General features: G+C 38.5%; 1 protein-coding gene across 3 annotated transcripts in view; it reads left to right on the top strand.

The window, feature by feature from the left end:
- DCLK1 (doublecortin like kinase 1) overlaps positions 1-12,044 on the top strand; it is a 242,854-nt gene that overhangs the window by 206,803 nt on the left and 24,007 nt on the right. For all 3 annotated transcript variants that reach the window (XM_032099596.1, XM_032099597.1, XM_032099598.1), the window contains 4 exons: positions 1,547-1,680; positions 2,394-2,471; positions 3,108-3,204; positions 5,032-5,112. In XM_032099596.1, the coding sequence (XP_031955487.1) occupies positions 1,547-1,680; positions 2,394-2,471; positions 3,108-3,204; positions 5,032-5,112 (390 nt within the window). The remainder of the gene's footprint in view (positions 1-1,546; positions 1,681-2,393; positions 2,472-3,107; positions 3,205-5,031; positions 5,113-12,044) is intronic.

Genomic DNA, 12,044 nt, shown 5'->3' with positions numbered 1-12,044 from the left:
AACATAACTTTTTTCTGGCTTAGTAGAAGAGAAATTTGAATCCATTTTAAATTGCTGGTCATCTTAAACATCCAGTTGAATTTTTAAAAGTAACATAAGGAGAGGAGTGTATTTCTGTATTCTGAATGTCTGCTTGTGGCTGTATCACCTGGTAAGCAGGGATTCAGGGCAGAGAAGGGTTTTCTCTCTAGACGTGACTAACATTAACAAACAAGAAACTGGGGGATGGGGGCTGTATAACATAACTAATTATTATGAGCTGTAGCAGATCTGTAGCAAACAGCGGTGAGAAACTTCAAGACTTTATTTTTGCTCCAAGTGAACTCTTCTAAGGTCCCCTGTAGAATTTATTGTATTTTTATAAGAAAAGATCTACTATTTTCTTCTTAAAACAGTTGTAGATAAATGTGATTTTGGATGTAGGAGTAGCTGGTGAAGATATATATGAAGGATTATTTTGGTTTTGATTAGGAAGTACGATAGCTTTAATTTTTGCACAGTTTTGCTGGAAATTGTTTATACAATATCACCAAGTGATGATCCAGACTGCATGGAGCTTTGGTTTGGGTTGCAAAATAATAAAGTGATGCATATATATTATAAGAAGGCCTCCTGTAGACTGTTTCTATTTTTTAAGGTGCTGTTGTAGAAAACATTCCAAAATGGGAAGCAAGAACTCAAACCAGCAACTTGATTAAAGATAGACTTACAGTCTAGTGTTTAATTTAGATACATTTTTGTATTTTTTATTTTAAACTTTTTTTTTTTTGGTAAAGTTTTCAGTATTTGTAGGTTTGGGGCCATTCTTTTGCTCTGAGCCAGCTTTTAAAATTACGTATTTTTTACTGATGTTTCTAGCTTTTTTTTAATGCAACTACATCTTAATCTCCCTTTGCACCTATAAAACCCCGTGAAAGATCACACTGCTGCTGTGAAGACCAGGTTTTAGGACAGGATTCTCCTGTATTCCCATTAGCAGCCCTAGCTGCCTATGTCCCGTTGATCGTGACAGTATCATGCCAATAAGACACTTGGTGTGTAAGAGTCATCCAAGGACAGGACAGTATTTCTAGGTGAAATAGTCCAGCCAGGTTTGTGTCTTGTGGCTTCAGCACACAGAAGAGCCTGGAACTGCTATCACTTTTGTATTTTCTAAGTAGCTGAAGTTCCTGTGCAAACCTTTAAGCTCTCTGCAAGTAAAATGAATAAACTCAATTCCCCTAGACTGTGAATTCAGTGAGGAGTTAATGTAGGAAAGCCACTGTTGGAAGGTCACACATTTGCTTCTGGGCTTTAGCATCTAGCAAGTGGTATGTCTTTTGTTGGACAGGTAAGCGAGACAAGTCTTTTCCAAACATCCTGACTGTACTCAAGGGAAGTTGTCCAAATTGTCTGTGAATTTTCAAAGCATGCACGGAAATATGTTAAATGTAGGGAGGAGAAAAAAACCTGTAAATAAGAAGGAACATTTCAGGCAGTTAGCAAGTGATACAGTAATTACCTTGATGGTATTGTGGTAAAGCTTTGAATTTTTCTCCTGATTTAGGTGTATGAACACCAAGATGGAAGCAAGTCCCTGAAGTTGGGAGACTTTGGCCTAGCAACAATTGTGGATGGACCTCTATATACTGTCTGCGGGACACCAACATATGTAGCTCCAGAAATCATTGCTGAAACTGGGTAAATCACTTGTAGTGGTCATACATTGATGTGTACTCAGTGCAGGACATTCTTACCATTGTGTCTGATTGGAGTTCTTGCAATTAAGATTTTTATGCTGCCTTTGGTTGGCTATGGTGCAGACTCATGGCTCATAGAACAATTCACTTGGAAGGGACCTCTGGAGGCTATCCTACCCAAACCATTCAGAGCAGGCTGGCTTTGGAGTTATATTGGTCAACCTCTGCCAGCTGTTGGCCTCAAACTTTTCAGCTTAACACTGAGTTACTAACTAGCCATTTGCAGATACAGTGGAAGTAATTCTGTTCTCTAGAGACTGCTAACTACCATTCACTTAATTCTATTTCATTATTACACATTGTCCTCTTCTGATTTGTTCCACAGAGTAAATGCCTGCTGGCTTGAGCAGCCTGTGTCACCTTTGCAGACTTCATGTTGATAGGCATCACTAACTCAAGTTAACTCAACTTGAATTAGTTAACTAACTCAAGAATACAGGCCAACGTCTTCTGTGCACTCACACATTCTGATCTAATGTAATTTTAAGATGTAAGTGTAAAAAACACTTGATAGCAGAATGAGGATTGGTAGGTAGAGAAAGTTCAGATGAGAATTTATAAGAAATTATTAATGATTCTGAACATGTTTCCTCTGTTCTTGCACTGTAGTCCATAGGAATGGGATGTCTCTAACCATGTCTCTCACACTTCTAGATATGGCTTGAAGGTGGACATCTGGGCAGCGGGTGTGATTACTTACATCCTGCTCTGTGGTTTTCCTCCATTCCGTGGGTATGGACTGATCTATTCAACCATCCTTGTTTTGTGAATTGGTCCCTGTGCTCCTTTCACATTAAGCAGAGATTCCCACTGGTAGAAGTTTTCTGCTTATAGGGTTTGGTGTTTTTTTCTGTGCTCTGCATAGTGTTTTACACAAGCCCCATAAATGTCTGATTTTATGGTAAGATCTCTGTCTCATGTTTGTTTATTGTAGTTTAAACTTCATTGCATTACAAAACAAGAGCCTTCGTTACAGGTTCTGTGTGCCATTGCCTGAAGTTTTAAATACCCTGTGAAATAACCATCTTCTTTCATGGACAGAATGCAACATATTTTGTGGTTGGTAAAAGGTAATTAAAATGTAAGAAACTTAATAAGGATGTGTCAGATATTTTATCCCCTCAAAGCAATTTCAAAGTTGTGGACAATCCTAAAGAATAGCAAAAAGGAAGAGTGTACCAAATGCACTGTGTTTTGTGATCTCACCATTCACACCCATGGCTGCATGATTGGGGCAATCAACAGCTTCCAAAAGCATACTAAGGCATCAGCAATTAAAAACAATTTTAAGAAGTCTATTGAAACCACATCTGAAAATAATTTCTCTTTGGGTTTTGTTGTTCGTTTTCTTTGGTTTTTATGTTACAGAAGTGGAGATGACCAAGAAGTGCTTTTTGATCAGATTTTGATGGGACAGATGGATTTTCCATCTCCATATTGGGACAATGTTTCTGACTCTGCGAAGGTGAGTTTCATAGTTGATGGTATTTTCTTCTACAATGTTATTTCCAGTGGAAGTGCCTAATGCACGTTGCTCTTTCACAAAGTTGTATTTGACATGTCTCATACATCTCCTGCTACACCTATAAATTCCTCTGGGTCACCAAGCATGTTTTGTTTGGTTACTGTCTCTTAGACTCCAGGTAGTTCTGAAATGGACCCCATTCTGAAATGGACATCATATCTCTATGTGGTTTCTCACACAACAGACACACCAGCAGCCCTTATTGATTGAGAAAAATTTTAAGTAATTCACTTCGTAGCTCGAAATCTCCCTTGGACTGTGTTTTATATGTACTAATGAGGGTAACCAGGTACTAACCTGGAGCCTTTGAGCATGATATAATAGTATTATGGGGAGGCTGATTTCCCTTATTAGCCCCATTAGATGTTATGTCTGTTGTTTCTTTCTGTCAAAGAACCAGGTCTCCCATTGCTGTGTTGTTGCAGTGTGGTACGAAATACAGACTTGTTCTGGTCACAGCTCTTGACCAGCAGCCTTCGATGTGCTAAGGCAGATATAATTATTTACAGATACAGAGTTCATTATACTTGCAGAGCAGATCAAGTTTTTCAACTCTCACCAGTACACTAGAGCAAGAGTTTAACTCAAAGATTTTCTAGGGATCTGGCATTCACTATAGTCATACGTATAAATATATGTGGACAGAGACATAATACATATGTGTACGTAAAAAAAGATTCATATGGTCATTCTGTAGATAGATGAGTGCTTACTTTAAGTCAGTTTACTTCTCTAGTCTGTAAGACAAGTCTATGAAAAACTGTCTTCCTGTTTCCTTTAGTGTGACAGTGTTTAATTAATCACAAGAAAAAAAAAGTGAAATTTGAAGGTGGATGCAGGTAATGAGAGTAGCTCTGGATCTCCATTCTTTGGAGAGTTACATCCTGCTTTTATGCGTTTTTAAGGTATGTGGAGGGTGATCAGGACTAGCATTTTAGCCTGTTAACTAATGAGGTTAATGAATGAGATAGTCATAGAGTTGGAAGTCCTCTAAACTGAATCACTGTGTTGTAGAAGGCATTATTTCATAGCATCATTAGTGGGAACCCTGCAAGTCCTTTGCCAAAGGTGTTTTCCTGTGAAACTCCTTCTTCCAAATAGTTCAGTCTAAAATTTCTGTTTTGAAGCCTTAGCCTATCCATATAATTTATTTTTGTAACTAAGAATTACTAGCTTTTGTCTTTGGTGATACACCTTTATTTGCTGTCATACCGCCATCCTGTTTTCCATGCACTCCACTCTGTGCTGGAATTAGATGTGTGTTTATTTACATGCTAGTTGAAATCTAGGTGATTGCAGAGGAAATCAGAGGATGAAAAATAATGGGTTTAAGTGTTCTTTTTTTTTTTTTATATCTTCTATGTCATTTATACAAGATTTTAAAGTAAAACTGTATTTGCTGCCTTTTTTTTTCTGCAGCAGAATTGGCTTCTTCTTAATGGGAAGCTAACCTAATTTCATGGGACCATCTGTTTTGCACATTATGTACTAAGTGCTTTTCTCTTAAACAGTGGCTTCAGAACTGTAACTCAGAACTGTCTTCTAGCTTTTCAAGGTACTGTTAGATACTGATTTAAAAGTTCAGCTGAGAGTCCATCAGTTCATGGTTTTTCTATTTTTTAAATAATCAGTGTATTTCTGCAGTTGGTAGTTCACTCTCTCTTTGAGCACTCTTACAAAACCAGTTAAAGAGTTTTTTAGTGAATGAAATGTTGATTTGTTCTTTAGAAGTGTTCTTTAAATTTGATGCGGTATTCAATTTCTCAGGAACTTATCACAATGATGCTTCAAGTAGATGTAGATCTGCGATTCTCAGCTTTGCAAGTTCTTGAGCATCCATGGGTTAATGTAAGTATTTTCAGACTTGTAGATGCTTTTTGTAGTTTGGCACCTTTGAGCTATTCTGTCAAGCCCTTGCTATGCTCTTTTGGAAGCCAGCACATTCTAAAGATGCCACAGATTTAACTGGAAATAAGCCAAGTTACAGGCTGATTTAGTGTATTTTGTACCTTGGAGTTTTCACTGTTTTGTGTGTGCTCAGCTACATTTTCTCTGAAATGGGCTTTCAGAAAATCTCAATCATATTTGATAAAAGTATATCTCTAACACAGCTTGCAGATTTAGTGAGATATTTTGTTCTCCTAAGATCAGGTGGACTCAAAAATCTCAAAGTCATGATTAAGCGTTACTGAAATATAGTCCATACTATTAGGCCTACTTGATCCAGAATGGAACAGGCAAACATTTAGAATCATATTTACTTCTGATGATATTTAAGATTTGTTAATTATTCCAGACTATTAAACATGCTTTAAAGTATTTGGATGACAAGAAATAAAAATTTGGGATAATTTATATTCCAATTCAGAAGGGACAAATGAGAAAAGAAATACAATTGGGATGAACAGAGAAAAAAAAAATAAAGGAAGAAGAAATAATGCTTCATTTTGTTTGTTGCAAGTTTGAGTGTGCAGTTCTCCCTGGAATAATATTTGGTCCCTCGGCTGATGTATCCAAAATCCCTTTTCTCACTAAAAAAAAGTATTCTAAAAATTAAAATATACAGTCACCTCAGATATTAATTTTTTTTAATGAAAGTGTCCTCTATACAGTCAGAGTAGTGGTGATCAGTTAAGTATTTATCAAGTATATGCTTTAAACTTGGAGGCTCCCTTATTGCTCAAACCAATTTTATTTGTAAATGCTATTAACATGCAGAGCACTTCTGTGGTGTATGAAGAGTGCAAGGATCCAGGACAATGTCTAATGAAAATCTTTTCATTTTTAAGATGATATTCAAGCAGCTGAAATATTAATTTTCCCTGGTGCCAGGGGCTGTCCTTGGACACAGTGTTCTGTCACAGTTTATAATGCCTTATGGTGATTGAGGTGTCTCTCTGTCTCCATGGGAGGAGGACATGTGGAGATTTCTGGAGTGCTGCAGAGGAAGAGATGGAAGTGACTGATCAGAAGCCTGCACCCTGCTGCTGAAATTACTGAAATGTCACTTGCTTACACCACTTAAGGAAGTGGTCACTAATCTTCCATTTTTTCTGAAAAATATATTTGAAATGTTAATGCTACCCCCAGATACTTTTTTTTTTTAATTATTTCACCATGATGTGTTTTAGAAGGCCATTTTAGTGTGATGTATAAAAAGGAAGAGGTGCAGCTCTTTGTCAGTAAGCTGATGGTGGCGGTGTGCAATTGACATGAGGATCTGCTTCCCTGCCCTCAGTAGTACCTGCTGGTGAGGATGGCAGGGGAGAGAGGCTGGGGGCTAAAGACTTTTAACACTCTAGAGCTCTGCTAGGAAAACGTGAGTTCTGGTTACTGAAGCACCTTGGCAAATTCCTGGATTTCTGTGCAATGAGTTAACATGTAGAACCCTTTGCCAGAAGGTGATGTAGAAAACTGGTATAAATGGATTCAAAAGGGAATTTAATACATTTTTGGAGGTAACCCCATTGGTGCTTATTAAATATAGTGATGTGGATATAACTCTTGGCTCACAAAGTTCTTAAGTACTTGGTTGGCATGAACTAGAGGATATACCAGGGGAAGTTCAAGATCTATTTGTCTCTGTTCAATATACTACTTCTTGAAGAGTGACTCTGATGCACTGTTAGAAACAACATGCAGTGATCAGTTCATCTTTAGTCTAGCTCTGCTGCACTTGTAGTTTTATGCTGGTAATAATTCTCTGCAATCTGTAGCAGTTCTGTCTATAAGTAAGTGAAACAAATATTCCATGACAATTCTGTAATTCCTTCTTTTCTGCTGCTTTTAACACCTGAAACAAATCAGAATTTTGTCTTCATCGTTACACTAAAGATAGTTCATAATGCAGATCAAAACTGCTTTTGAATTCTCTTATGTCCTCCATATATTTTTTTCTGGAAGGAAAAAGGCTAGCACAGGGACCAGTTCAGGAAAGCAGTTGAACACATTCCAAACATTGCTCCTATTTCAAGGCATCACACGTGGAAGCACTTAATACTGGGCATAAAATTAACTAGATGGCACTACAATTCTAGTTCACATCGGAAGAAATAAGAATATGGCTGAGTTGAAACAGGTGCTTAAATGCTTCCATGAGAAAGGGCACTTCCCTGAAGTGTGTCTGGGCAGTATCAGAAGATAAGGTAGCAGGGACAGCCCGTTGATGCACAGAGGCAGAACGTACAGTGTCAGATCCAACTACACATCCCTCTGCCATCACTCTCTTGATCAGCTGCAACTCTGTCACACAGCATCCCTAGACCTCATTGTCCCAGCTTCAGGACAGGGAATTAATACACTCATCCCTGTTTACAAAAGGCTCTGCAATCTACGTGTTGTAAATTACCTGAGCAATTATGCATAACTGTCTTTCTGAGAAGAAATGGCACATGGAATTTTCACCTATGCTCCATTTCCACAGGTAACCTGCTTCAGTACTTTTCCATGGTGTCAAATGCTGGACTTTACTTTCTCTATTGATTTCAGCTGTGATAGAGTTCACTACAACGCTTCCCTTAGTTCAGTTTTGAACCTATTCCTAGAGTGTTAAATCTGCAGCTAAAATACTAGATGGAACAGCTGGCTTGAAAAGCAGGCATGTGTTTTCTTCGACAATTTTAAGAAACATTTTCTCTCTTTGATCAAACTTTTGATAGAAGTGTTGTAACTGCTTACACTATATAAAACCATTTTGTAGATTGTAAATAACCACTCTACTTTATAGCTGCTTGCTATGTGATTACTTGGTAAATTGCTGAGATTCCTGGAATGTGCTTTGACAGTTTCAGTAGGAGCAAACCCTCATTTCAGTTTAAATTTTTGCTATAAAAATATCTGGAATGCTCTTGGAAACTGCAAAACTTGTCATGGTCAGAGTCAGACCAGTAAAGCAGTTTCTATGTGAATAATATCCCAGCTGTTTTCAATTCAAAAAAACAAAACCTGAAAAGATGTTGGCTACATGCCACTGCCACAGATGGAGATCTTGAATTCTAAATGCAGTTCAGCAGCAGTTCTTTGCCCCCACCATTTAGTTTATTTGAATTCATCTCTCCTGTGCAATACACTTAGACCTGGAAACAAATCCATCTGTTTATACTTCCCCTACAGGGACCCCAGCTCTTTACTTTACCTGCTCAAATTGTTTGCAAAGCCAAAGAATTATAAAAGAGGCGGGAAGCTTGAGGTCTGGCATTTTAAACTTTAAGGCTATTGATAACTTGAAACAAGTTACAGGACAAACTCACTATTTTTTTGTTGTTGTATAAGTAGTAAATGTTTCCTTATACATCACTGAACAGTGAATGCTGAAAGGTATGGCTTGCATTCTGTAAATCCTTCTCTGTTAAAATAATCAATATAAAATGTGTGTTGTTGTGGGAGGAGGAAGATGGCACACACCAGCCTAAAAAGAATTAGGGAAACTGGAGCTTTTACATTTTTCCTTCACTATGTCTGCCTTGGAAATTTGTGTGCAAAAAAAAATGAATAACCAAGCAATAATTAGCAATAAGATAAACATTTGTAAGAAAATTAATTTTAAAAGACATTCCTTATTTGGCAGCTGCACTACTTTTGGTTACACCCTAGGACACTGCACAAAGAAAAATTTCCTTGTAATCCTTAAAGGAAACAGTGTCCAAAAGCTTTTCCTGCTCTTCTATTTGCTCTCATTTCCTGCTGTTACGTGTATAATGATCTATTCATCTGATGCTTTTAGACCTGGAAAGTAAAGCTCTTGTGACCATCTTGTGAAATGGATCTAAGTGCTTTAGGGCAGTGGGAGTCTGGGAATCCTGAACTTCATTACATCTTTTTAACACTTCTTTTTACTTTGAGTGGCAGTGTCTCCTGCCACAGAGAAAAATGCAAATATGAGACCAGTTTTTATCAATTACTGGAATTACTCCAAGACGTTCTGCCTCTTTTTTATTGTTTTTTTGTTTTGAATTCTTGCAAGTAGACCATGAAAGGTATTTTGTGGAGTCTGGTTAAAAAAACCCAAAACACCCCAAACCAAAAAACAAAAGTATTTTACCATTCCAAGCAGTTTATATTGTCTGTGTGAAAACTCAAATTCTGGACCAGAGTTTTCAAACTCTTTTGACTGCTCAGCTTCTGAGGTGTGCACAGGAGAGTTCTTCTTTCAGAGTATCAGCAGTCAACATTTTCTCAAACACATGACTCTTTAAAGTTCCCAGATGGAGCGTCAAAAGTCACTAGTCACCTTTAAAAAAATCTTATGATTACTGCTAGTGCTGAGATTAAGTTCTGTGATCCTAACCCGCTGCAAAAAGCAAAGACTTAATACAGGGGAAAGGAACACTTAACCACTTCAGGGTTTGACATCCCTCCCATTTCAGCAACCCAGTGAAATTCTTGTCAGCAGTGTTTACCCTGTTCTCCAGTGCTACAACTTAACCTGCTGATTCTGAGCAATTTGATTTTTGATGGGTGTTTTGTTCACTTCTTGCCTTTTAAAACTGCAAAGCAGCTTGTTTTGTATTTAGTTAAACAGCTGTCTTCTCTCACCCTCAATAGCTCTCTATTTTATCGTTGACTGAAGTGATTCCAGGAACCAGTTTAATATATATTGATTTGTTTATAAAGCATGTTTGTATAAAAGAGAACTACTAAACATCAATTGGCACCAACAGTAGTAATAAAAACTTAGTAACAATAGAGGAATTCTGATATATCCCTATGCTGCACCTTAAATTGAGCTGGAAGTTATTTCATCTAAAAGCTGAAGCCCAAACGATGTGTCTGCGGAATGTTGCCCCTGGAACTGTGGGTGTGGTGCTTCACCAATAAAACATGACCACAGTCTTGGTAAATGTTGTCTTCTCTGTAATTTAGTCTTTTGACAAGATGACACAAACACCTGGCAGGCTTTCATGTCAAGAAAGCCAAGAGAATGATTTTATTTTTTTTTCCCTCCTCTAGTGAAGAGTTCACTTTACAGACTAGCTTTCTTCTGGGAAAGGCAAGGTCAATGGGAAGCAGGTTATTTTTAGGGGTCATGTACCACCGAGCAAGGACTCCCCAGTGCTAGACAATAATCAGCTACTGGGTTGTATTGTTTTGTTTTGTGTTTTGCAGCTGTGTGCACTTGACCATATTTTGCCAGCTGAGACATTTTGTTAAGGGGTGAGTAAGGGATCTCTAAACACAAACTCCCCAAGCTAAATAAATAACAAACCCTACCAACCTCCCTGAAATTCCCATATGCTCATTGAACTCTTGATTTACTGCAGCAGCTCTGTAACTCTTTAAGGGCACTTGTAACGTCTAAAAAATACCAAAAAAAAGTGTCTTTCATCTCTCACTATTCTGACCTTGTCTTGTTTACCTGTATTCTACTAGGATTTTACCTAAGTGGAGTTCAAGAATTATTTCAGCTCTTCATACCTATACATACCATGCAGTATCAGTCAGGGATGACTATGGCATGTGGTCAGTGACCTGATACCCTGCATATTTTGCCTGTTCTACATTTTGTTCCCTATTCCACCTATTCTGCATATTGTTGCCTGAAATCCTGCACATTCTGCTAGTGAGGAAGTCTCACTGAGCAGTGGCTTTTTGCACATTTTTCAGGCATAAGGATCTTTTCTACAGTTTCTAAAAAAACCTCCACGTTTCCTGGGCTTGGATTCAATCTAGGACTTGTGCAAAACTTCAAACTCCCTTCTTTCTGCTTGGGTTTCTCCTCAGCATGGAGGGTGCCAGCATGCCTAGGTGCAGGTTTCCTCTGAAAAGAGGGACATCTCAGCTGGAAGGAGGAATGTCCCAGCCCAGCTACATGGCACCTGGGCTGGAGTGTGTGCACGGCTGACCTGCTTGGTGCATGCCACAGCAGAACGTGTCTGCCTCTGCTTGGCCATGCACTTGTGTGCCTACTTGTACCTCAGGTTAGCTCAAGGTGAGAATATTTTGGCATGGAAGAAGAGGACAGCCATAGCTGGCTCCAGCCCTTCTTTGCTTTCCCAGGCAGTCTGTACCTCTGTCTGCATTCATGTACCTTTCCCACAGCATTCCAGGCTTCTGTGCCTTGGGACTGGGGAATGGAATTGCAGTCCCTTGCTAGTTGGAGATTTGATCTGTGGAGGTATTTTTGATTAAGAATGGCTTTACTATAGCACAACCATGGTCTGTGGGGAATGCCACCACAAGCCATGAGCACCTGACCTGGCCTGCAGACATGTGCAATGATGCATCCTGGTGTTGGTGATGTCTTACACTCACGCATCCCAAGGGTCTCAGGCACGGCATGTCTCAGCTCCCATCTTACCTGGGTTTCCTCACTGTGGACTCACTGGGCTGTGGCTGCAGCTTTTGCCCAACCCCATAGTCCCTGAGTGTGGAGCCTTTACAATGTAGGACCTCATAAGTGTCTCTCAGGATTTTTGGAGATCCTTTTCTGCATCCTGACAGGGATGCAGAAACAGGGCCTCTTGTTTTTGTAATATCTTGGTATTTTCTACTTTTGAGGTCATTATCATTAAATTTATGTGATGAGTAAACAGAATCTTAAGCACATCTGAGTTTCTCAGGCTTTGAAATATTAATGGACTTAAAAATAACTAGGCAGTGGTAATTAAGATGTGGTAGAAAGAAAAATGAAATGTTTAACAATTTTTATTCATGAACATTACCTAAAGTTTGAGAAGAAAATATTGGGTAGCGAAGAAGAGAGAGACCGCTTAGTGCCATAATATGTTCATCTTGTAAGTACCTTAAATATATTGATGGAGAAAATGATTGACCCATTTTAA

Source organism: Corvus moneduloides, chromosome 2, assembly GCF_009650955.1.
Source record: "Corvus moneduloides isolate bCorMon1 chromosome 2, bCorMon1.pri, whole genome shotgun sequence".
NCBI classification, from domain to species: Eukaryota; Metazoa; Chordata; class Aves; order Passeriformes; family Corvidae; genus Corvus; species Corvus moneduloides.
The sequence above is the reverse complement of the archived record's forward strand: the minus strand, read 5'-3'. Positions and strand labels throughout refer to the sequence as shown.